This window comes from Gopherus evgoodei, chromosome 2, assembly GCF_007399415.2.
Source record: "Gopherus evgoodei ecotype Sinaloan lineage chromosome 2, rGopEvg1_v1.p, whole genome shotgun sequence".
Taxonomy (NCBI): domain Eukaryota; kingdom Metazoa; phylum Chordata; order Testudines; family Testudinidae; genus Gopherus; species Gopherus evgoodei.
Window position 1 is genome coordinate 74,925,008 of NC_044323.1, and position 27,208 is coordinate 74,952,215.

General features: G+C 40.5%; 1 protein-coding gene across 3 annotated transcripts in view; it reads left to right on the top strand.

Moving 5' to 3' along the window:
- Positions 1-27,208, top strand: part of RBMS3 (RNA binding motif single stranded interacting protein 3) — a 580,573-nt gene that overhangs the window by 473,570 nt on the left and 79,795 nt on the right. For all 3 annotated transcript variants that reach the window (XM_030551002.1, XM_030551001.1, XM_030551000.1), the window contains 3 exons: positions 11,014-11,060; positions 20,089-20,185; positions 22,284-22,334. In XM_030551002.1, the coding sequence (XP_030406862.1) occupies positions 11,014-11,060; positions 20,089-20,185; positions 22,284-22,334 (195 nt within the window). The remainder of the gene's footprint in view (positions 1-11,013; positions 11,061-20,088; positions 20,186-22,283; positions 22,335-27,208) is intronic.

Sequence of the window (27,208 nt, forward strand, 5' to 3'; positions counted from 1 at the left end):
ATTGAATACCTTTTGTAATAATATTTATTACAACTATCATTTTTTAAGCAAACAGAACAGGAAATAATAAGGAATAATTATCCAGAGAACAGGTGTCCTATTTTTGATTAGGGGTGGAATATTAAAACCTTTCCTGCACCTCTGCTTTTCTTGATTCCACTAAAGAACAAAAGTACTGAAATACCATCTCAGTGATACTCCCTTGATATTTCCAACCTGGCCACATCTTGTGAGATTTGATTTCCAGACCAAAATATATTTGGCAATGATTCAAATACATGTTTGAATGCTTGGTGCTTATGTGAACTGCATCTCTGAAACCTCTGAGGTTGGATCATCATTAATACTGAATGCAGATGAGGGTTATTGTTTAGGAGAACAGACTCTAGAGAAATGACACCAGCACTTTTGTCAAAGGCCTCAAGTTTGAGTATGCAAAGTAGAAACAGGCAGCTGTGCACAATACTTTGATGTAAGGTGGAAAATGCAAGGGATTTAGTGAAGAAGAACAAATCACTGCATTGTTATCTTTCTGTCCATTCTATTCTCAGATCTGTAGCTTTCCTTTATGGAAAAAGGGGAGGTAATTCAGGACACCACCACTATGGCACACTGATCTCAGCTGCATTTTCAGCCCCTTGTGGCCATTGCATTGCACCATAAAGTTAGAGCTTCTCTAGTCCAGTGCAGGGCAGAGAAGACAGAAGCATCAGAATCAAGGGAGCTCAAAGGTACAGCTTTAAATTGTGCTCTGTTGAGTTTGCATGCAGCTGGCCCTCTAGGTTTTATAGTAATTTCTACAGAGCCCTATGGAATTTCTTCAGAACACTTTTGGTTTAGTTCTTATTATTAGGATAGTTTCTCAAAAAGTCAAGTTAAAAGCGATGAAGAATAGAAGACATTCACTTAGTACTTTCTGATCTCCTAGCTCTCCCCTAAGTTTGAAGCATTTGAAAAGATTCATCGTGTTGAATGATTTGACAATGACTAACAAACGTGAAGACTGAGGTTATTAGGGCCTCGTTTGCAGATGAAGTTTAAGCATGTACAGTGAAATTCAAAAATATCTGAAATATTCTTGGTGAGATTCTGGCCTGATTCTCATCTTGTTCACATGAGTTCTGCACCAGCGTAACTTCACTGATTGTGGTATAGTTGCATCTGATTCAGGAGAAGGGAATCAGGCCCTCTGGTTTGAAAACATTCCTGGCAGTACGGCACTAAAAGGAGGGTGAGAGAGAGAAGAAACATATTAATTATGGCTGTGTAACATTTGCTTTTATTTCAGTGGATTTCTAATCATGATGGACAAATCACTTAAATGTGTCTGGGAGATTTTATGGGGATTTAAATATGTATTTATTATTTTTCTTACAAACTTACCATCCATTAGGTTAATCCCATGAAAATCAGAGTTTATTGAGCAGAGATGTCTCCAGTGAAGTCAGGGAGTTCCATATACCTCCATCAAATCTGAATTTGGCCAGACGTGTGTAGCAAATTATTTGAATTTCCAATGATAATTCTTTCATTGCTTGTTTTTCTTTACACTGATAGCTGCTCCTGTTATCTGTGGTTATACTGGCTTTGTGAACAGCCGGTAGATTAACAAAGTGATGTTTTGCTTTTAGCCAAGATTATCTATTTGTGGAAAATTCTCAAGAAAAGAAATAAACATGTATTTATTTATTTATTTATTTATTTTAAATCACAGCTGTACTGAAGAGTTTCTTTGAACTGTCTTTTTGTTTTGATCTTCCATTCATTACAGTTCTCCTCAGTGCTAGACTGCAATTTAGAAAGAAAAATTTACATAGGTCATTTGGGAGACTGAGATCCCCCCTGCCGTGTTGTAAAGTCAATATCAGAGGACAGTCAAAGTTGCTGATCCTGGTCCAGCCGTCCTTTCTCTACCAGCAGCAGGAATTTAGGAACGATGAGTAGTTCTGTGTCGGGCACATTTATAACTCAGACATAGATTTCTTTTTGTGCTTTGCAGGAGACAAGTGGCACTCAGCTGTGCTCCCTAATCCTAAGTGTGTTTGTAGGAATGCTGCATTTTACATCTAGACAATTGTTATATAAAAAATTCTCATCTTTGGTAGATAATTTCCAGAACCTGTCCAGACACACAGTACTACAAACATATTAAGCCCATATGCCCAAAGGCATTTCTTATGTTTTAGAGTACATGTATGTTAGGCATTAGAACTATTTTGTATGCATTATTTCAGTAAGAGCTTAAATTAACAAAAAGAAGAATTGTACCTCTAAGGAGAGGACTAGGAACACATAGCAACAGAAGGCAGGGGAAAACACATCTCTGCTTTAATGAGTTAAAATCTACATAGTAGTGTTTTAAATCTTCCACAGGAACACAAGAGTCAGGCATTTTCAAAAATGCCTAAATGAGTTGAGTGCCCAAATCCCATTTAATGTCACAGGGAGATGAGTTCCTAATGCACATAAGTGCTTTTGAAAATCTCAGCACACATGATTTCACTATCATTGGATTCAGGTCTATAAAAGACAGTTAAAATTGATTCAAAATAAATGGCTCAATTTGAATAAAATAAGAACTGACCTGAAACTTTATTCAAAATTCAAACCAAAAGTTTGCTCAGTCCAGAAATTCAAGCCTCCAGTTTCCTTCCTGTAGAAAATGCCATGGGAGTCTCTCGTGGGGGTAGGAAAACTCCCCGAGGTTCTACCCTCATGGGGTTTCTTCTGAAGTCTTTCACTGGGGCAGAGCTTGCCCCATGCAAAAAAATGTAAGAGGTCTAGTCACAAAGCCCTGCAATTTTTAAAAAATTCCCTTGGATCTCAGGCAGCAGCCTGAGACACAGGTCAATTCACTTATCTGCCTCTTTGCTGAATCTGAGGCCGCCAGTCCTCCTGTGCTCCCTGACAGCTTCGTTTCATTGGATCTCTACTTCCGAGAACTCACCTACTCATGACAGCCTCTGAAAGCCTTCCCCACTCGCCATGAAGGACATGTTCCATAGTGCAGACATTACCATAGTCTATCACTGTATTAACACCTAGGCACATTCTTTGCAAGGTGGGGTTCCAAATCCCACCCAGCTATCTCCATGCATGTTTCTAGACCTGCATGCAGTCCATGAGGTTTGGTCCTTTTTGCTGAGACAAGTGCACTCTATTGTACAGATCTGCGAGTATCTGAGAAGTATGATATGGCCCCTTATTTTTCATTTTTGCTAATCTCAGCATTTCCTGGTGCTGGCTAAAAGCAAAAGAAAGTGACCAAATACCACAAGACAAGGTTTTTAGCTTTCTAGTTAGATTTCTAGTCCTGTTTTGAAGGCTTAGTAGAGTTTCAGATTGTTTGGCTAAAGCTCTCCACTGAACTTCTGAACGCTTTGAAGTTCACCAATCACTACTTTTCCTCTTTTCTGATTTGACTTTAAAATAAGACATTTTGACCTCTGACATATGCCAGCTGTTTCTTCACAATTCTTAAAGCTGCACAGGGAGCACATGTGTATTAAAATGAGTGTTTCCCAGCATGCATCACTGGGAAATGTCCTGTTTCTTTTGTATACTGTTGTATATTTCAAAGTTGTCACATCTACACTTTAGTTTTATTTTTTAAAACCATTTGGAATATAAATATTATACTTACATTTCAGTGTATAGTATATAGAGCAGTATACACAAGTCATTGTCTGTATACAATTTTAGTTTGTACTGATTTCACTAGTGCTTTTTATGTAGCCTGTTGAAAAATTGGCAAATATCTAGATGAGTTCATGTAGCCCCTGGAAGACCTCTGATTACCTCCACTGACATAGAGCAGCTGCCCTCTGGAGAACCCAATGGATCCATGCCAATGGGAGAGATGGTGGGGTAGAGAGTGGAGGATCCAGATCTGGTGAGGCACAGGGCATCTGAGTATCTATAAAATATATAGTTATATAGATAGATATACACACACACATACATACACACACACACACACACACACAAGTAAGTAGCCTTTGGTATGTGTGTGTATATAGATAAGTAGATAGATGTAGATGTCACCGTAGATTTGCACATGCAGAGATAGATAGATCTATATAGTATGGGGAGGCAGTTTGTAACTGAAAATTCAGTCTCAGAGGTAACAATATGAGAGTATAACTTTTTATAGAAACTGTTGCCCAAACATTTGGGGTCATGGTGGATAATCAGCTGAAAATGAGAACCCAGTATGATGCTGTGGCCAGAAAAACCTAGCATGATCCCGGAATGCACAAACAGGGGAAACTCTAGTAAGAGTGCCTCTATATTTGGAACTAGTGCGAAAACTGCTGGAATACTGTGTTCAGTTCTGGTTCCCACAACCCAAAAAGTATGTTGATTAATTGGAGAGAGTTTGGAGAAGAACCATAAGAATGACTGAAGGATTAGAAAACATGCCTTATAGTCACAGACTCAAGGAGCTCAGTCTATATATCTTAACAAGGAGAATATCAAGGTGTGACCTGATTACAGTCTGTAAGTATCTCCATGGAGAACAAACATTTAATAATGGATTCTTCAGTCTAATAGAGAAAGGCATAACATGATTCAATGGCTGGAAGCTGAAGCTAGACAAATAAGACTGGAAATAAGGTGTACATTTTTAACTGTGACAGTAACTAACCACTAAAACAGTTTACCAAGGGTTGTGGTGGATTCTCCATCACTGAACATTTTTAAATTAAGATGGGATGTTTTCCTAAAAAAATTATGTTCTCAGAATTATTTGAAGGGGAGTTCTATGGCCTGTGTTATACAGACTGGATGATTACAATGGTCCCTTCTGGCCTTGAAATCTGCAAATGTAGGATGTTTCACAGAATTTAATTGCTAGACCTTACCATGCATTGCTCTTTTTTTGTGTTTGTGTAAGGAAAATATTGTTCAGAATATAGCCATTGCTGTTAGAGTTCAGAAACAGTCTACAGAGAAAAAATAAATCTGGCTTATTTCACAGGTTTTGAGATGTGCGTTTTTTTTGACTAATTATTCCACAACATAATCATTTCGTCGTGTGATTCACAAATTACAATTTGCATACACAATGCAAATGAGGGTCTTTTTAATGAGGGAAACTTACTCATTTCTGTTTAAATCATAACAAAGAGAAAAAAGGCTGAGCACAATTTTTTTGCCAGTGGAATTAAGCAAAGTAAAATGTTGAATGAGGGTTTTCAAGTTTCTTCCTTTCTAAACCAACCCCTGCCCTCAAGGGACATGCCAAATTTTCTACTATTTCCTGTGTGTTTTTCAAGGAAGGATTTTAAGTTTGAAGAAAGATGCAGAGTGAGTAGTTTTATTAGAATCTGTTCATCTTCTGGGGTCAGTAATTAGAAAACTAAATTATCAAAATATTCAAAATGTCATTCTTTGAAAACTTGCTAAATTGCAAATATCTATTTCCTTGAATACCTTTGAAGCTTCACAATTCATTGTAGTTAAAATGAGAGTGAAGTTAGTGAAAATTAGAGTATATTTTTTCATGATTCATGTCCATGGATCAAAACTAGTTAGTTTTCATAGAGCTGGTGTTCCTTGTGCCTTTAATAGTCACTGATCTAAACTTTTCAAATTATCCTTTGACAGCTATATATGTGGTAGAGAGAATATTTATTTAGGGAATAGCTAGTTATCAGCCACAAAAAAAAAAAGTAAAGATGAACTGAAGATTTAAAAAATGATTTGTGGGAGATGGTGTGGGCTCCAAGAGGGAGTTTAGATGTGGGAGGGGGTGCAGGTTCCAGGACAGGGCTCAGGGCTGAGGTAGGGGTTTGGGGTGCAGGAGGGGGCTCAGAGCTGAGGAAGGGAGTTGAAGTGCAGGAGGGAGTGTGGGGTGTGGGCTCCAGGAGGGAGTTTAGATATGGGAGGGGGTGTAGGTTCCAGGACAGGGCTTAGGGCTGCGGTAGGGGGTTGGGGTGCAGGAGGGGGCTCAGGGCTGGGGAAGGGGATTGAAGTGCAGGAGGGCGTGTGGGGTGCAGGCTCTGGGAGGGAGTTTGGGTGCGGAAAATGGTTCCAACTTGGGGCAAGAGATTCAGGTGCGGGTGGGGATGCGAGGTCTGGGAGGGAGGAGGGAGTTAGGGTGCAGGATGGGTTCCAAAGTGGGGCAGGGGCTTTGGGATGTGGGCTGTGGCCAGGCAGCACTTACCTCAGATAGCTCCTGGTCTGTGGTGCAGTGGCGCTAAGGTAGGCTCCCTGGCTCCATGCTGCTCCTCGAAGCAACCGGTATGTCTGGCCCCTAGGCGGAGAGACCCAGGGGCTCTGCATGCTGCCCACACCCAGAAGGCAGTGCCCCCGCAGCTCCCTTTGGCTATGGTTCCCAGACAATGAGAGCTGCGGAGCTGGTGCTGGGAGCGGGGGCAGCATGCAGAGCTTCCCAGATCGCCCCTGTGCTTAGGGGCTGGACATGCCAGCCGCTTCTGGGGAGCTGCACAGAGCCAGGGCAGGCAGGGAGCCTGCTTTAGCCCCGCTGCGCTGCCGACCGGACGTTTAACAGCCCGGTCAGCAGTGCTGACCAGAGCCACCAGGGTTCCTTTTTGACCGGGCATTCAAGTGGAAAACTGGGTGCACTGCCACCCTAATAGACTAGTCATCTGCAAAATTACTAGGTGTAGTGAATTCTTAGATGGTTTTTGTTGTTTTTTTTCCTACTTTTTACCTTCTAAATGTTAAGTTTTGTCTTCACTGTTTCAATGGAGGTCTTCACTGGAAGAGCCAGCAATGTGAGCTAGCCCTGAAGGGAGGAGGAGGAGATGTTGAATCTTTAACATAATGGCCTTTCTTCCAACTGTTCATGAGGCATTTGAATTCAAAAGTTGTTAAGGAAAACAAACAGAGATTTAAACAGACTAAATAAAAAATCACTTCCCCATCAGTGAATCTACTTTCACTTCTGTGGAGTTTGTGATATCCTAAGCCTACTCATTCTCTAGTCACCCAGAAAGTTTATTATTAATAACAATAATAATTGCCAATGCTACCCTTTGATTTTAATTTAATTTTTGAACTGGTTAGATATTGAAATTCTGGGGTACCCAAAAGTACACAGTCACCAAAAAGATCAGTGAACACCAAAGTATGGTCTCACCATCAGACCTATCTGGTGTTGAAAATCTGTGGTCCAAATATTCAGTAACCAAAAAATTACCTGATAAATAACGGTCTGGGGTTTCAGCTAGTATTTCATCATTAGTACCACTACTCATAGAATGAAGGAGACACTATCCCCTCACTGCAACATAAGTAATAGTGATGGACGAAAAAACTTGGAAGACAGTATTCACTACTTTACACAGCCGAGGAACTGGAAAACACTGAGGCATGAATTATGTGGCTTTCATCTCTTTGTTCTCAAGAACATCCTTCCAGCAATGTTCATCGTCACTGGATGGAAGGCTGATGCTATCCCTCATATAATTTATCTAGTGTTTTTAATATTCTGGTTATTGTATTATGGAGAAAACAATGGATGGTTTTCACATAGGCTATAGTTACTCATCAGTTTCTAGGCCTGATGAGTCATGAAACTTCAGACTGTAAACCTGTCAGTGGTGCAAGATGAATATTGGCTCTCTTGGGCCTCAGGCCAGTGCAATTTTGTAGGGAAGAATTACACAATTTGCTGGGAAAGAAGTAAACAATTCTCTGTTTTGCAGCTGTTTGAAATGGCAGCTCTTTGAAACTATTCAGAGGTGCAGAATGTTAGAGATATTGTGTTAGGTATATATTACTAGGCAAAATATATCACTGCGACACATATTTGTCTTGTCTGGCTCTCTAATATGAAGCTTTCATTTAATGGCAAATGTAATAGTAAAATGTATAGTGGTCACCATTAAAATTTTTAGGTCCTATGTTGATCCCCTTACTGCACAAGTATGCCCTGTACTCTTCAGTCTGGAGTAAGGGTATCAGAATCTGACTTTTTACGTTTTTGCTTTTCAAGCAGATAATGTTCACAGTAATCCTTATCTGTAGTACAGATAAAAGCTGGGAATGTGATGGTAACATATATGCAAGGGAGTGTGTGTGTGTGTGTGTGTGTGTGTGTGTGTGTGTGTGTGTGTGTGTGTGTGTGTGTGTGTGTGTGGTGGGGCGGGTACATGTGTGGGTGGGTAGATAGATAGATCGAGTGATCCATAAAGTTATGCCAGTTTGCACCAACTGAAGATCTGACCCATAAAAATGTGTTTAAATATCCCTGGGGAAAATACCTGTAACTATATAATAACTGAACTTTTGCCTGACTCAGGTGCTCTCTTTTCGCCAATCAATCTCTAATGAAACTGTTGTTAACATCTCTAACTTCCAAGAAACTGGCAAACAGGCTTTTCTTTATATTTATTCATTTATGTATTTCCTCCTTTTTTCACCCATACTGGAAATTTATCTCCAAATTGCATTGATCCAGGGTGTTGGAGGTACAATATTAATTTCTGATCCAAAAATAGTTTTAAGATTGTATATGTCATGACCATCAAATCTAACAACCCCTGCCTTACCCTTTGGGATCCCTCCTTTCCAAGGGTTTATAGCATTTGTTTGCAGGCTTGAGCAGGGGTGGCACAGAATATTAAAGTTTCAAAACACCATGATTTATGGAAACCCCCTTAAGTTTTTCTGTCCCTCCCCAGGGCTTGTATATGCTAATTAAGTTGTCTTTACTAGTAGTGGGATATTAAAAAGTAGCACTAATAACAAATTTTATAACTGTAAAAAAAAGTTTCTAAAATGTATCAGAGGCAAAATACATTTGGTATACAAGTGTTATTGGCAGTGTTCTGGGAAAACTTTCCAGAGCCGGGTAATGTGACTATTACAAACAATACCATACACAGAGAAAGCAGAAAGGAATGGAATGGTGTAAAGGAATGGAGAAGCAATGAGTGAGTTAAGCGGATCATGCTGAACACATGACGAAACATCTGTCATGTCTCTACCATCATATATTTTGTTACGTTTACAGATTTAGGGATTCCAAATAATGCTTATTTTATATTCCAGACAGACAGATGGACTTGTATGCGCGCGCGCACACACACACACACACAGAGTTTTTGCTGGTAGTAGTACTTAAAGTTAAGTTTGTTAATAGTTGCTGCTATTTTGGATGCTCACAATTTTCTAGGCTATTTCCATTTTTTATGCTGAATTTTTCAGTTTTAGGACTCAACCAAACTATGGGTTTTTTTAAAATTAAGTTTGAAGAACTATTCTTCCGCCATTTTTTGCTGTGATTCAAGTGAAAAAAATAAATAAACATCACTTATTTAAAAATATTAGCCACATATTCATGATTTAGTCTCCTGGGACAGCTTCCACATAACTTGTATATATCTCATTGAAACAGCGATGTTTTCAATGAACAAAACAAAACGAAAACGTGCCCCAACATCAGGGACTGATTATAATCGTGAGTGAAGAAAAACTCTTTCCAGATTGCATAGTGCCATGTTAGCGGAACAATATGATGCTCGGAATTCGAAGTTTTCTTTTAAAATAAATGCTTTTTTGTTTCTGAAAACACAGCCAGTCACATTGTAGACCGAGGTGCTGCTGCTGTGTTAACTTACTCTTTCAGAAAACAGTCTCTAGCCAACCATTCTGTACCCTGTTGTCACCACAGTCCTGCATGGATCATCCCCTGCCTCTACAGACGCAGGACCAGGCTCAGGCTCATTAAGCCTATGCACCATCCCCCTTTCCTGATCCCTGTGAAGAGCCATCTGGGATGGGGCAAGTGCTCAGATAGTAACAGTGGTTGTTACTTGTAAATATTTAGATAGATAAGACCTGGCAATGCCCTTTGCCCTGTCAACAGTGTGGAACCTGCAGTACACTTATTACAGCATACGCTTATGCCCACTTTTCCATAGAGAACTTCCACACCCTGGAATCCTTTTTAAAAAGGTCTGCTGGGCAGCTGAGCCTGAGGAACCCTCCCTCCTTTGTCCTCCCTCTCCCATGTCAGAGCCTCACATGTCGTGGCAGGACTTTAAAACACACAAACTTTTTAAAAATAAATTTCCTCTGTTTAAAGAAAAAATCCAAGTGAATGTAGCAGTCATGAGAGGTGGTGGGTTGTCAGCTCTGGAGATTCAAGTGGTGGCACAATACAATGAGGAGCTTGTGCTTCCCTAACTGTCCTGCCAGTCTACCTCAACCCTGAACAAAAATACCACCTGGATGAGTGAGGGGCGTAGTTCATTCTCCATCTCTGTTCTATTCCTGGCTTTTCTGACATGTTTGCTAATGGTGATGTGGACAGTTGTTAGCTAGAAGCTGCTTTGACATTGCCAGCTCATTCCACACAGGTCACCATCTGATCCTGTAGTAATTACCGTCTGGATTTGTCCCAGTGACTGATAGCAGAAAGGCTGTGTTGTAGCGCTTCAACAAATTCTTTAGACAGCCATTCCATAAGATATTTTATAAAGTAATCAGCACATTTTTTGATTGTGCTTTTCTGCTTGACTGCAGAGATTCAATGTTACTTGTCCCAGACAACAATCTACAACTGCTGCTGACAGTACACAGAAATCATAGAGTGATCTGGTCATAGGTGTGATCTTTGAAAGAAAATGTAGCTGTTCCTAAGCTTAACTCTTTCATACCCGGTCTGACTCTATTTATGAACTACCTGCCTCACTGGGAGGTAGCAGAACTTGGCCCTCAATTATACCAGTGTAAATGTGGAGTAAGTCCATTGATCACAGTGGAGTTATTGATTTATACTGGTGTAATTAAGAGTACAGTTTGTTTGTAGGGAGAGGATAGCAAAAATACTAACCCAACCAATAAGCTGGGGAAATCTCTGTCAAGGAAGGTAACCAGACTTTCCAAACTACTGTGAGAAATTTTAGCTTGTTTTGTGGACCTAAGTCAATGTACATCAAAACTGAACGCACGTTAAATGGAATTCTAAAAGAATATTTAATGCCATTTTGTCTACAGCTAGAGTAACAATCTGTTTTTTCCTCTAACTTTGTGCAGGCTGGCATGGCTTTGACCTATGATCCAACAGCTGCTATACAGAATGGGTAAGTAACATATGTTTTTCAATTCCTTTTTTAAATTATTTGCGGGGCTCTCTTTCCAGTTTCTCTTCCTGCAGTGAAACTCATTGAGAAGCAAATTCATCCAATAATCATTTTATATGGCTATGTCAATGTGCACTGTCAAGTACATTTTATAGTTTTCATTTTTGTTATTATTCTCTGTTGTGTGTAATATCTACTTAAACAAAAAGTTTCTTTTCCTAATAGTTTCCATCTCCATTTGGCAAACACTGTTTTTTCCCCATTATTGACTTTATTTTAGTTAAAATAATTATTGTGAATGCCAGCATGGTTTGTGTAATAAGATTGTTATTTAATCTGAGTTCCTTCTGCTAGCTGGATGGCTGTCACAGCATTGCCTGAACAAAAAGGCTGAAGACAAAGCCTTAGATTAGTTTTTGAGCAAAAGAGATTTAGGCTAGACTTACAAACTATGCTGACCTTCATTTTTCACCCACAACTTCCTGAGACAAATAATTGAGGGTGCAATTTTTGAAATGTGCCTGCATACTTTAATCATTAACTATCTGACCACCTGATTATACCTGCCATTAATAATTTCCAGCCAGATGATGATGGTTTTAAAATAGGATGTGTTTTGGGTCTAAGATATTTCACAGTGGCTGTTTAACCAAAGGGACGATGATTGTAATAATTGTTTTCTACATGACCATCAGTTAAAAGTGTGGGAAATTGATGAGTCTTGGTAGACCTCACTAAATTTCATACAAGCACTTGAGCGACTGTCATCGTGGACCTCCTGTGCATGAAGGGAAAAAGATATGAAACATTCGAAACTCTTGTTTGTTTTTTCAGTATCTTTTAGAGCATAGTTCAAATGTTTAAAAACAAACATTCCAAGTATTGGAAAACAAATGAACGATGATAATTAATACTTTTCAACTTCACTCAACTTTACAAATGACATCCCTCTGAGGTAGATTTTCGTTTTGGGGGTGAAGATGATAAAGCAGAGCAATAAAGTGACTTACCCAAGACCCCAAAGGGAGCTTTGTCAGAACCCTGATTTGAACTCTGAAGGTGCAGTTTTTGAAATGTGCCTGCATACTTCAATCATTAACTATCTGACCACATGATTACACCTGCCATTAATAACATCACCAGAGTTTAATAACATCACTACTCCTTGATTCAATGATTTCCTTTTAACTCCCCCACAATTCATCTGTTAGTGTCTGTACATCGTATGGATGCAATTCTGTATCATTTTTCTCATGCATACTTGCATATTTGATGGTATATATTTTGTTGCATTGCTGTCATGGGTAAGTGCAATCAAAAACTAGCTAATGGGATTTGTGCTGCTTAAGTGTGGGAGCACCTTGATGTTTGGCTGGCAAAGTGAACAAATATGATTCAATATGTTCAGGTATCTTGGACTGTATCACGCATTGTATTTTAGCACAGTTTTTCAGGTAGTGAGTATTCTTGTGTAATTCTTTAGCAATAATGGGAGATGAGCAGCTAAAGTCTGAACATCAAGTTGAGCACATACTCCAGTACTTGCAAAAGCAAGACATTATACTTGTGCTTGTAGGAAGATTGAGCAGGCCTATTCATGAGACCCATGGAGCTCTGCACAAAGCTGGTAAAATCCAGCTAATTTATTTGAGAGGTGTGGCTTGTTAACTCCACCTGGCTTACAACAGAGGTGGAGTGGCTTTCAAGGGAGAGGCAACAGGATCATTAGGACAGGGGAGGGAAAACCTAGGGACAGCCAATCTCAAGGAGGAAGCCTAGGATCAGATTTGAGTTACTGATAAAACTAACCTCTAAGAAGGTTAACTGTACCTGTTAGCAAGTCTTTACTCCACACAGGATATGAGGAAGGTGGAAGTGGCTGTCTAGAGAGAGGCAGCTAGGACAGAGGTGGCCCTGGAAAGCTCATGGAGGAGCTAAACTTTATGTTATGGTATTGTTCTTGAGGTCTCAACAGAGCCAAACCTTAAGGAAAGGAGTGAGTCTAGACTCTAACTGAGGGTCTGTGTGTTCTCCTAATGACAAAAATGGGATTCAGTCCAATCACTGTGTACTGTCAGTTTTATTACTGTATGATTGTATATTTTCTTTTAAAGTCCATAGCAAAAGTAAAAAAAAAAAAAAAGGGAAGTTTTCAACAACAACAAAACAAAGTTGTTTCCCCAACAAAGTAATGGATCATTCTCTTTTGAGACTACTAAGTTATAGGGCTTGATTCTCCATTCCATTACACTGTTTTTATGCCAGTGGAATGCCGTTAAAATCAATGGAGTTACACCAGCATAAAACTGTTGTAATGGAGTGGAGACTCAGGCCCTTAGTGTACAATAACAATGCAAGATGAACATCTGAAGTACCAGTCACGGCACACTGTGCTGCAGAAGCTCTGTTCCTCGCTCAATCTCTCTCTGCCTTTTCTATCTTGTAATCAGGCTTTCTTGAACTGCGTTTATAAAGGCACTTGGATTTTATTTCGGGGAGCAAGTACATAGTGCTTCCTTATCAGTGTTACAATTCATTATATTACTATTAGTTGTTTAATGCACTTGTACAAGAGAATACAGAAGTCTTCTATGTGGATTGTAAACATACTCATTTAAAATGTTGCTGAGGTTTTAGTCCTGTTTTGCGTGTAAGATTGCAGCATACTGTGTCAGTTTAATATTGATAGCTGGGGGACTATACTATGGATTTGCAGAGCAATGGAATCGATATTCAGAGGTGTTTTCCATCTCTGACAGCTCACTCTGTGGCTTGTTGCAATGGAAACTTGCTGCTGTGATAATGCTTGGTAATACTCTTACATTATGTTAGCCCCAGAATGCTATTCATGAATCTGACTTTTTCAGTACTACCTATGGACATGAGGCATGAGCAAATGATGTTTATTTCTGGGCAAATAAGGTCTTGCCATTGTGCACGTTCTATGCAAAAGGTTGCACACTCTCCCATAGGATAGTAACCTATTGACATTTTTGGCAGTGTCTTACAAAGAGTCAAATCTCCCAATCTAGCTTGCTTTTTGATGGAGTGAAATATGTGAACTATTAGACAACAAAAGCTTTCCTTCGAGCACTGCTTGTCCTATGTGCTAGATATCTGATATCCCGTTATCGTGAACACGGTTCTGTTAAAGTGTTTTATAAATCTCTCCTTATAAACTTTTCTTATGGCAATGGGAGCTGTGTGAATGTATCCCAGAGCAGACTTTTACCTGTAACAAGGTGTGAATGTGTTTCTCTGTGCACATAATATCCACATAAAAAAGATCCATTTTTTTTTAATGAAAGAGCAGCCTCCACTTTGCAGGTGCAGTTTGCAACTGCAAAATTTGTACCTGCATTGTTGCAGTTGCTTTTGAGTTGGAGATATGTCCACCTATGGCAACTTGATTGCAGGTAGAGGGGCAAGTAATTTTGATTTGCACCTGCAAATGATTTTGTGTGTGCAGATTGCACCTGCAGAAAGAGAGGCTAAGCCTCAGTCTTTGAGAATGCACATATATAAGTCATAACATATAGGTCGATTACCTCTAAATCTACAATTCTGGTAAAGTACTGGGCTTTCCAATGCCAGTGAATTTGGGGACCAAATTCAGTGGTGAGTCTAGAAGGGCCAAAAAGGAGTCAAAGCTGGTGTCTCTTCTGCCAGTTCTCTCCCCCACCCCCCTCCAGTGTATACATTGGCAGCTAAGATTTCTAGATTTGTTATAACATTTTTCCCAGATCTGGACCTTAGCGTCCAAAATATGGGTGTTAGCATGAAAACCTCCAAGCTTAGTTACCAGCTTGGACCTGGTAAAGCTGCCACCAGCCAGGGATTTATACAGTGCCTAGCTCACTGTGGTCTCCCCAAAACCTTCCCTGGGGGACCCCAAGACTCAGATTCCTTGAGTCTCACAACAAAGGGGAATAAACTATTTCCCTTTCCCCTCTTCCCCTCCAGGTGTTCCCTCCCTGGGTTCCTGGAGAGATATACAGAAGCAAGCTCTGTGAATCTAAACAGAGGGATTCCACCCTCCCTGTTTCCAGTCCTGGAAAACAGAAGTACCAAGAGAGTTAATGTCTCTTTCCCCCTCACCCAGAGGGTATGCAAAGTCAGGCTTAGTAAATCTAACACAAAGAGATTTTCCCCCTGACTTGTTCCTCCCACCAATTCCCTGGTGAGCTGCAGACTCAATTCCCTGGAGTCCCCACTAAAGAAAAACTCCAACAGGTCTTAAAAAGAAAGCTTTATATAAAAAAAAAGAAAAGGACATAAAAATGGTCTCTCTGTATTAAGGTGACAATTATAGGGTCATTTGCTTAAAAGAAAAAATGAATAACCAGCCTTATCCAAAAAGAATACAATTTAAACATTCCAGCAACTACACACATGTAAATACAAAAGAAAACAATATAAACCTATGGTCTTCCTATCTTTGTACTTACAACTTGGAAACAGAAGATTAGAAAGCCAGGAGATAGAAAAGTCACTCTCATAGCCGAGAGGGCACAGACACAAGACAAAGAACAAAGAACTCACACCCAAACTTCCCTCCACCCAGATTTGAAAAAGTCTTGTTTCCTGATTGGTCCTCTGGTCAGGTGTTTCAGGTTACTCCTTTCCAGGTGAAAGAGACATTAACCCTTAGCTATCTGTTTATGACAAGATTCCACTAGATGCATGCATTCATTCATTCTCACAGTCACCAACATGTAATTGTCACCTCACATCTCCTCAAGTTAAGTCTAAAGAAGTTTGTGGTGTCACAAAAACCAAGAGGCCACAGAAAGAAGCAGAGCAAGAAAAGCAACTGTCAGGAGAGTATAGCAATGCGTGCATCAGAGTAGGCTCCTCTTTACATTTCACTTGTACTCTTTCTTTGGGATCCACAGCATGTATGTTACACAAGTTCAGACTCCATCAGTGAATGGGTGTCAGGGAGTTTTGGTGGGATGTTTGTGAGGTGCCTCTAAGAGAGGCAGCACACTACTCACAGCACAAGGAAAGACGTGTCTAAGGTCAGGGCTGGCTCTACTGTTTTCGCCGCCCCAAGCAGTGCACCGAATTGCCTCTGCGGATGGCGTGGGCAGTCCCTGTGCCCTTAGGGCGGCAGGCGCATTTCTGCAGTGGCGGCAATTCGGCGGCAGCTTCTATGTTTAGCTATAGCTGCCGCGGACAGCTAAACATAGAAGCTGCTGCCGAATTGCCGCCACCGCGGAAACGAGCGTGCCGCCCTACTGGCACAGGGACTGCCCCCGCTGTCCGCAGTGGCAATTCCGTGCGCTGCTTGAGTGTAAAACAACAGGAACTGCCACCCCTTACAGATTGCCGCCCCAAGCACCAGCTTGGAATGCTGGTGCCTGGAGCCGGCCCTGTGTAAGGTGGCTTTAAATTACCTCCCAGTTCTGGGCTGCTGCAACAGGGAACTGTCTAATCTATGGCACCTCAAGCCAGACTACCTTTGGGCAGCAATGCCATTGAGCATTGCCATTGTCCACTGTGCCCTCATGACCTCCAGCTCCTGCTTCTGCCCCCAGCATAATGTCTACACCTGGACTTGCAGAGGGGGTTTTGGAAGACATTCTGCAGCAGACTTGCTCAGTTCCTTCACTGAGGGAATTCTCCTTGAGAAGGATGAGGCTTTTCCACCCCTTTCCACTGCAGAGTATGGCCCAATGTCATTAAAATTACAGTACAACCGTAGGCTTGTTTTTCCTGTTAAGTTGTTTGTTCTGTCAAAATTCTCTCCCTTTCTTTTCTGTGGTGCCCTGGAATGTCTCTAAGTGCCCGGATAATTTGTTTAAAATGATACCTGTTTGATAGCATTCCAGACCATGACAGACAAATGGCATTGGTGAGGGAGTTGAGAGGCATGTATTTTTCACATTACCCAAGTGTGTATTCCAAAAGCTTATATAATAGTCACATAGCTACCGCTCTAAGCTGAAAATGAAATGGTGAGCTGTCTATAGAGTTATTGGCTTAAGCAAGGAATCAGCATTAGGGGATCAAATAGGACATGGTTTCTCTCCTCAACTGTCTTCCACCTGATAACTCTTACCTTGAGTGGCAGTATTTTAACTTCCTAGAGAGTGAAATAACATTCCATGTTTGATGGACAGGATTAGAACAGTAAGAACAAAAATGCATTGTTTTCTCTAAAGGGTTCCCTCTTTACAGTATCTCTTTACTTGTGAGGTTTATTTATATTTCTATTGTGCAGTTCCCTGCGGAGTTTCCTGTAAATTCTGCCCTTTTCATTTATGGTCTACAGCTTGCCTCGGTACATTTGCTAAAAGATAGCATGGCCAAAGTGAAATCTGATTAGCCATTCACTGGGAACAGATCACTTGTGGTCAGCAGAGCATTCTAACAGGACTAGGGAAAACATATGCATTGTGCTAATGTCACAGGTAAATGTATTCAAAAAATTCTTTGGTTTTAAATAACACCGTCTGTTCGGTCCCTGCTGAACAACAGTGTAACAAAAAATGCTGCTTCTCCTTCTGTCTTCTCCTTCATTATCTCATAAATAGGATACATGCAAAATGTTATATGGAGACATTTTACAAACAGCTGTCTGGGCAGCACTCTTAGGCAATATAGAGATTCTTAAAAATGGCAATGTATTGCTATGTTTTTTCCAGAGTTCAGCCTGCTGCGCTTGCTATTTTAAAATCGTATCCGTTTTCACTATTTCAAATAATTTCATTTCTCTTCTCCCCCGCTCTTTTTGGACATTTTCTTCTAATGTTCAAAGGAGGGAGCCTGCTTTTCCCAGCCTATCTGTTTCTCCTGACTCAGTGATTTATTTTACTCCTCATCCAGAATCTGCTACATTAAATAGATTGATTAGTATTAAATCCTGATTTGTCAAAGCGATGGTTAATCAGTGTGCTAGTGTGAAAAAAAAAAGATAATGTTGTTTTGTTGCGTGGCTCTTGTGGAAGGCTACTGTTAATTTCCTTTCCTCAGTGTGGGGGAGATGTCATAGGAAGGGGAAGAATACATTTTAATTCACCCCTCTGCAGAAAGCATCTCTGCAAAATCCTATCACCACTTATACCCAGTGCATGCCTCAAGTGATGTACTCGACGTAGAAATAAAAACGATAAAATAAATCAGAGGTTGAGATTTCCAGAGCTATCTAGAGGAGTTAGAGACTAGGCAAGGTGGGTGAGGTTAATATCTTTTATTGGACCAACTTCTGTTGGTGAGAGAGACAAGCTTTCAAGCCACACAGAGCTCCTCAAGTCTGGGAAAGATACTCCGAGCATCCCAGCTAAATGCAAGGAAGAACAGATTGCTTAACAAAAGTAGTTAAAAACAAAAACAACCCATCACATGTGGGTGAATGCTTTTCACAAAGCGATCACTCTATGTCTGACCTATCAGTTCTCATCCTTGAAGGAAACCTGCACAACACTTTCAAAAGACAAGCCTGGAAGTCAGAGATGACTCGTGCCTGCTGATAGTGGGGAGCACAATGTAAAGGGGGGAGCATGTGACCACCCCATGCATTGCCTCTGGGAGGAACCTTCCAGCCCCACCTCCCTAGGGCAGGGCAGCCAATCCCATCGGCTCCTGGTGGGGGGGCGAGCATAGGAGCAGGGAGCATGCGCCTCTGGGCGAGGACTGTGGCTGGCCCTGGCCCAAGGAGACCCACAGTGTCTCCCCTGAGCTCTGGCATCCTCACAGATACTTTAGCAGGGGTGTCTTAACTCAGGCTGAACAGAGGGACTCTGCTCCCAGCCCTTTCCCAGCGACCCTGGGTAGGGGGCAAAGAGGGCAGGACAGAACCACTTCTCACACCAGTTGAGGGTGGGCGCTCAAGGTCACTGACTCTGCAATGCAGTGGCTGTCTGCGAGAGAGGCCAGTTGGGGAGGCAGTGGTGGCCCTCCTGCTCTGTTCCCTGCCTGGGCCAGGCTGCCGGAGACAGGGGACGAGCAAGCCAGAGCCCCTCAATCCTTGGCACATTTCTGGCTTGCTCCCCTGCCAGCAGGCTGAGTTAAGCAAGCCCTGCAAGGGCAGCTCGGCGCTCACAGGAATCTGCAGGGGCTCTCCCACCCACATATCACCTCTACTGGGAACTTAAATTGATAACTCTGCTAGACACCAAAAATCATGTATTGAACAGAGACACTGGATTTATGACTTATTTACAACAACTTATTACAATGTGTAACCCACTAACCCCTCTCTTTTTGTCTATAACTGCAGAGGTGTTAACCAGCCACTCTACCTTGAATATCTGCTAATTACTTATGCTGAGCAATCTGCAATCCACCTTGCATTTAGCTGTGATGCTAAGGGTACCTTTCCCAGGTCGGAAGAAGAGCTCTGTGTGGCTGGAAAGCTTCTCTCTCACTAACAAATGTTGGCCCAATAAAATATATCACCTCACCCATCTTGTTTCTCTAATATCCTGAATCTGATACCGCTACAACTATACTGCATACAACTAGGGAATAATTTCAATGGAAGAGATGCATTATCCTCTTCTAGATTGATACGAAAATCTTAACCAGTGTGTCCAGTAACTGTAGCTATCCTGTAATAAGCAAACTGAAGGAATATGCATAGAATATATTATCGTCAACACTGAACTATTCAGATCTGAGAGAAAATAGTTACCGTATGCGTAAATTAGATCAATATCAGTGTCTTTGATATGGTCCAAGAAGTTTTCCTAGACTAGATTGTACTCTGTAAAATCAACCACCTTTGCATTTCAAATAGCTGCTTTCTCCATTCCTGAAGGAGAGTTTTCCAAAGTTCTGTGCTTCTTAATGCTTTCTGTAGGTGTAGAAGAAAAAAATGATGTCTTCTGCAAATGATCTTGATAGTGAAATTGAGGGAGAGGGAGAAAACCAACAAAATTCATAGAGCCACATCATCCTTTTTTATTATTGTTTTGGAGAGAAAAAAATATAATTGTCTTTGCCCAGTGGTGGCAGTGGATCAGTTAAGTGGAGTCTGGCTATCAAGAGCCTCAAGAATCTTCCTTTTGTCTTCTGTTTGCAGATTTTATTCCTCACCGTACAGTATTGCAACAAACCGCATGATTCCACAGACATCTATCACGCCATTCATTGCTGCTTCCCCTGTCTCTACATATCAGGTATGTCAGATTTGCATGCATCTCAGTATGTACCCCCACTCGACGATTATGTTTTGGATGTGGACAAAGGCAAAACGTATACAGCAGAAAATTGTGTGTGTGCCTGCACGCTTTACTCATGCTTTAAACCAAGGCTTTTTTAGTAGCACTCAAATTTCACTTAGTGTAGGGCAGGGGTCAGCAACCTCTGGCACGCGGTTCGCCAGGGTAAGCACCCTGGCAGGCCAGGCCAGTTTGTTTACCTGCCACATCCGCAAGTTCGACCGATTGCGGCTCCCACTGGCCGCAGTTCGCCGCTCCAGGCCAATGGGGGTGGTGGGAAGCTGCGGCCAGCACATCCCTCAGCCTACGCCACTTTCCGTAGCCCCCATTGGCCTGGAGCAGCAAACCATGGCCATTGAGAACCGCAATCGGCCGAACCTGCGGACACGGCAGGTAAACAAGTGGCCTGGCCCTCCAGGGTGCTTACCTTGGTGAGCTGCGTGCCAGAGGTTGCCAACCCCTGGTGTAGGGTATCAAGCATTTTCTGGATTCTTTACAGTAAGTAATAAACGCCACCATGCTTTTGTCCTATTTCAATCGCTTTTTCAAGAGCTCAGCATTTTGCTCCATTTCCAGTTGACACTAGCAAAAGCTTGTCATGCTTAATGAGATGTTTGGTCATTATGGCTTCTTTTCATTGGCCACATTTTAGAGAATGCACCTTTTTAGTCATTTAGTTTGTCGTCTTCATGTTTTGACCTTTGCTTTCAGCTGTACTTGCCTCAGTGACCTCCATTAACAACACACATTCCTCTTGAGTAGCACCCTGCAAAGCAAGACATTGGGGGAACACAGTTTTTATAGCTGTCTTCAGGCTCCCACCCATTGTGTATTTTGGAGTTTCTGTTCTCACCAACTCCTCCCAGTCTCCCCAAAATAGTTTTACTGTCCAGGCCTCCTTTTTCTATATCAAGTTTCCATTGTGAAATCCTTGTTGTGGCTTTTCTGAGGTGATGTCAAAGCATTGCTGCATAGATTTATTTGCAAGCGATTTTTTTTTAGTGGAACACCTCCAACATGTAGCTAGTCATTACTGATCTGAGGAGCAGAAGTACTGAGTTTTTCCCACATTATAGTGAGGAACACTTCTGTCAGGCCATCAGAGCTGAAACCATGCACAAAACGTATCCCTAAAACTTACCAAGATGGATAATTTTCATTGTTATTTGGGGTTGTTTTCTGTAAGTATTTATGGTTGAATTTAGTGGTCATGAAAATGGGAAACTTCTGGCACTTACTTTAACCAGGTACAGTGCAAGTGTTATGTGCTCTTTCCTATACCAGTCAGTTCCAAGCTGTAGCCTCACTGCTCTTCCAGTCCTGGTGCCTGCTTCAGAAAATTCCACCAGACTTTCAAAACTACATTTAGGGGTTTTGTTGTTGTTGTTGTTGTTAGGTTTTTTTTAATATGAAGAAAATGTCTGCAGTATACTACCACTACGCTGAGATACCAAAATTATTTTAGTTTGTATAGGAAGGGATCTCCAGAAGTAAAATTAATTAAATCTCACTCTACTCCACAACTCGGAATTCTTAAGCTTGAAGTGTATGTAAAATTTTTCACAGAGAGAACTTCCAAATGGCAGCACAAAGGTTAAAATTTTCAAAATCTCTTAAATGGCCTAGCAGCCCCTTTTCCCAAGCTTTGAATGAGACTTTCAAAATTACTTTCTGAGGTATATAAGTCACTTTTGAAATGGAGACTTAAACATGATGGCACTAAAGAGCTTTTGAAAATTTTACTTGAAGTTTCAGCCTACTGTACCATCTGTTGGATAACACATTTCATTGGATAAAACAGGGCAGCATAGACAGTGTGTGGTCTTGCAGACTTCTGAAAATAGCGGAAACATTACTGAATGGGATCTGAACGTTTCTATGCCAATAAGATTACAAGACATAAATGAATTTTGTCTCCCTATAAGTTCTTCCTGAAATTAGCTCACTAATAGTTGTTATTGTAACAAGTGAAAAGGATGCTTGCAACTGAATTCACTGAGAAAAGAAATCTCTGTTTAAAACTGTTATGTGCTAATAAAAGTTGTTTGATATGCAGGTCCAGAGTACTTCGTGGATGCCTCATCCGCCATACGTTATGCAACCAACAGTAAGTGGATATTTCCTCACATCCAACTAAACCTGTATGTAGCAGATTCCTACCTCTGCTGAGCAGCACTAGATCACTGGAAAAGTTATAAGAGCGATCAGCTACTCCATTAGATGGGAATCTTTTGTCATGCATGTCCAGGTCTCACTTCTTTAAGGAATAATATTTGTATTCAGTATAAAGAGGAAGACTGGATCATATTTGTCTAGCTTTGTTGATTATATTAAGGGAATAAAAAACCCTTGAGTGTAGCCTCTGAATCATTACTTTACGGACTGTGAAATAACTGCACTCTTGGATATTTTGAGTTGCTTGGATGAACACATCTGCTACCCTTCCCCTGTATGTTTATCCATTCAAAAAATCCTTTCTAACTGACATATATACTTGAAAGGATCCTTACTGCATCACTAACGTATTCCAAACACTGCAAGAGGTAAAGCCCAGCTGTCTTAGATTCTCTGCAGAATTTGGGTCTACTCTCTGACTTGATCAGTCAACTCACATTTTTTCTGTCTTGGAAAGTTTGCTTCATCAAATATTGTAAAGCACTCAAAACAGCACTCAAATACATGTAGCATCATTCATTAAAAATAAGTAGTTCTGCAAGTTTAGTTTTGCTCACAAAGTGCTTTTGACAGTGTTATTTAAATGCCAGCGAAGTATTAAATGGATTCAACACACTGAATACATTTGTACAGATTGCCTGAATTGTGGAGTGCTTTGTTTGTTTGTTCGTTTGTGTTATATTTGGCCAACTTATCGGATACAGATTGACATTAAACTGTTGCTTATTCACAATCAAATATTTATTCCACATCAACACATTTTGAGTAATTGATTTAGCATGAGGAGAGCAAATGTAATGTGAAGGTGCAGAGCATCAGTTTTTTACAGTATCTGTTTTCCCACTTGTGCAAGTATTTTGATGTTATAATAATAATAATAGTTTTATTTATATGGTGCCTATCTGCTGAAGCATGATATCTTGGAAGTGAATTTCTCTGTCCATGAAATTGGGGTAGCTGCTTTCACTAGCTAGAGTTAGGCATATAGTAGTATGGATATAATTCTCTTACCTGTGGACCAAAATCCTGATTTGAAACACCCATGCTCATTCACCATTATTGCTCTCCTGAGCAGAGTCTTACAGATTTTTTAAGCTGTGCAGTGGTCTGATCACGTGATCAAATGCCTACTCAATGCTCAGTTGAAACAACCAAGTTTATTGCACTTGCATCCAAATCTAGATGTAAATCCATGTCTCCTTGAGGGAAAGAGAGCACATAAAGCTCCCTACATCCAACAGTCGGGAGGCGTGTTCCAGTGAGAGTTTTTATAAGCACAATGAAATCTGTTCTCTAACTCTTCAGACATAACTGCGGAACATAAGAAATGTTAGAATCCCGCACATTGGTGAAGACAAGTAACTGTTTTCTAACCTGTGAAAAACCAGCAATCTCTGTAAAATACACAGGATTTACAGAGAAAATCTAAGCACTTCACTGCTCCGGTTTGAGATCCTTTGTTCCATATGACCACTTGGCTATTATTATAAAACACAGAAATTTCATTATGAAGCAGTTAAGGTTGGTTTTTTTTAATGCTTAATTTGGGGCAGGCATTAGATAAGGGAGAGATAGACTAAGTAGGTCAAAGTTCAGGGGGATATCGGTCAATAATGAAAACGGTCAACAATGCCAAGGAAAAATGTCACCCAAATCCAATGGCTTAATTATTAAAAATTTATGATGAGAAACCAAACAAACACTACATAGACAATTCAAAGAGCATAAAGATTAACAGCCTCTAAAATGTCAGAGCAATTGGCAACCTACATTTAACAGAAAAACAGGAATTTATGCCCTACTTTAAGCCCACCGTAGTTGCAACTCTGACTATGGAATCTCTGCCAGACACCTCCAGAAAGTTAAAAACAACAAAATGGAGAACATCTGATTAAGGTAGGATTTCAGATTCTCCAGTGAGTTAGTGAAAGTGGTGGCTTTCCGATCCAATTAGCTATTTGTCTCTCCTCTTTCGTTTAGTGTGTGACTTTGTTATCTAAAATGTCACTATTTTACTTGACAACATTTTACAAGATGACTGATTACTGTGTAAAAGCAGCAAAGAATCCTGTGGCACCTTATAGACTAACAGACGTTTTGGAGCATGAGCTTTCGTGGGTGAATACCCACTTCCTCAGATGCATGTGGGTATTCACCCACGAAAGCTCATGCTCCAAAACGTCTGTTAGTCTATAAGGTGCCACAGGATTCTTTGCTGCTTTTACAGACCCAGACTAACACGGCTTACCCTCTGATACTTGATTACTGTGTGTGTGTGTATTCTATGTGGCTGTATAATGTCACATTAGAAGCCAGTGCTGATAAAATTTTACATTCCCCTTGCTACGAAATGTAGGAACATTTTGTTAAGACTGTATTATTCTTTGTGAGCAAACATAAACTCTTTTAAGGAGAGTAATGTTTGAGTTATTTCTAATGCTGATGGTTAATGCTTTCTGTTCATTATAAGCATTCAGTAAATGATGTCACTGGATGATTAATTTTTCATTCTCAGAAGAAAGTTAAGATTTAACATGCTATTCATATTTAAACATGATGTAGTGCTCTTCCTGATAGAAGAGCCAGGACTCTGTTGTAGTGAAGACAAAGGAGATGCTTTATTTGGGATGCTGTACGCACACACACAGACAGTTCAGCTTTCTCCCAGGTTCTCAAGCTCACAGACTGAAGGAAACAGCTGTGCTGCACAATGTAACAACCCAAAGAATATCTGGCTGCAACTGAGCGATCACGGAATGGATTGTTGACTACATGCAATGCTGGCCAGCTATTTATGTGGAAAAATGCCAGGAATGTATTTCTAGACATTACTGACCAAATAAGAGTAAAGTCTGACTTCACTTTGAAGGATAATGGGTAGAAATGTTATTTTGAAAAACTTGTGTTATACATAAATTCTATTAACTGTGTAGTAGTTAGCTGCATGGAAATGAATATAAAAAGGATTCAACCTCTTTTTCTGATTTAGAATAATTAGCACAAATAATATTCTCATGGTGGCAAAATAAAGTCATGCCAAAGGAATACCCACATCTGTGTACCCCAAAAGCCACGTGAACTTGCAAACTGGAGATCTGCACATGCTTAGGTACTTTAGAAAATGAGATTTGGGCTCCTGAATCAATTAGATACTTTTAAAATGTTTACCTATAGGATCTTTTGACTCAGGCACTTTTTTAAATTTTACCCTATGTAAATGTAATCTTCTCAATTAGATGGCAGAGCTGGCCGCACTATAGTCAACAAACAAACAAATCTCAAATATTCAGGCTATATTAGTTGTTCCCCTTTCCTGTATGTCCTGCCTATGTTTACCAGCTCTGGAGGAAAACAAGCTCTGATAGCATTGTGACAAGGTGATATTGGAGTTCTCTTGACACAACATTTAAATAATTCATCTCAGAAACTGAGTTCTGTTTGATGAAGCACAAATTTCTTTTTAATCTGTCACCCATCCCTATCAGGAAAAACCATATACTCCATTGCTGCCTTGGAATAAGGGTTGAGGGAGAGAGATGGCAGAGTCCAAATATGAATGAAAAGTGAGTTATCCTGTGGATTTAGAGATTTTGCCATATTAGCATATTTTTGTTGTATGATACCCTGCTACCCTTGAACACTCTCTGGTGGCTCATCAAAAACTTTGAACAACATTCTGTTTAAAGACAATTCAGAGAGAGGCAGAGAGAGATCTTGGGTTTTTCTTTTAATTACCTAATTTTTATGATCAGAATATTTGTTTTTGAAAGCTCATGTGTTCTTATTACTTGTTCTTCACTAAGGGCACAATTTGTAGGGCATCAGCATAAATGCCATACACATACATTATCTGTGTATACATCTGTTTTTGCATTTGAGACCCCTCATGTGCGTGGAAGGCTAATAACTAGGGCCAAGTCTGCTTTATAGATTCTGTTCAGTAGCTGCCGAGGGGATTGACCAATGGAAGCAAGCATCATACCGGGATGGGAGGAAAGCACAGCAACACACAGGGTATGTCTGCTCCAGTCGGAGATTCAGTTGCAACCGGGGTAGATATAACCATGCTAGCTTTAATCTAGCTAGTGCAGTGACAAATAACAGTGAGGATGTGACGGCATCGGATAGCAATGCAAATATGTACACAGGGATCCAGGCAGCTTGTACAGCTTACATGCCACATCTACACTGCTATTAAAAAAAACTTCAAAAACAGACTCCAACGAGAAACTGCTGAATTGGAATTAATTTGCAAAATGGACACCATTAAATTAGGCTTGAATAAAGACTGGGAGTGGATGGGTCATTATACAAAGTAAAACTATTTCCCCATTTTTAATCCCCCTCCACATACACACGCTGTTCCTCACACCTTCTTGTCAACTGCTGCAAATGGACCATTTTGATTACCGCTACAAAAAGTTTTTTTCTCTCCTGCTAGTAATAGCTCACCTTAACTGATCACTTTCGTTAGAGTGTGTATGGTAACACCCATTTTTTCATGTTCTCTGTGTAGATCTATCTTCCTACTGTATTTTCCACTGCATGCATCCAGTGAAATGGGTTTTAGCCCATGAAAGCTTATGCTCAAATAAATTTGTTAGTCTCTAAGGTGCCACAAGTACTCCTGTTCTTTTTGCGGATACAGACTAACACGGCTGCTACTCTGAAAACTAACTAGACTATATCTAGTGCAGGTGTGTCTACCCAAGCTGCAATCACACTTCTTGTTGCAGTAAGACATACACCCAAGGAAAGCCACGCATGTAGGATGGATTCCATTCTGATAATGCATTTCCAGTTGAC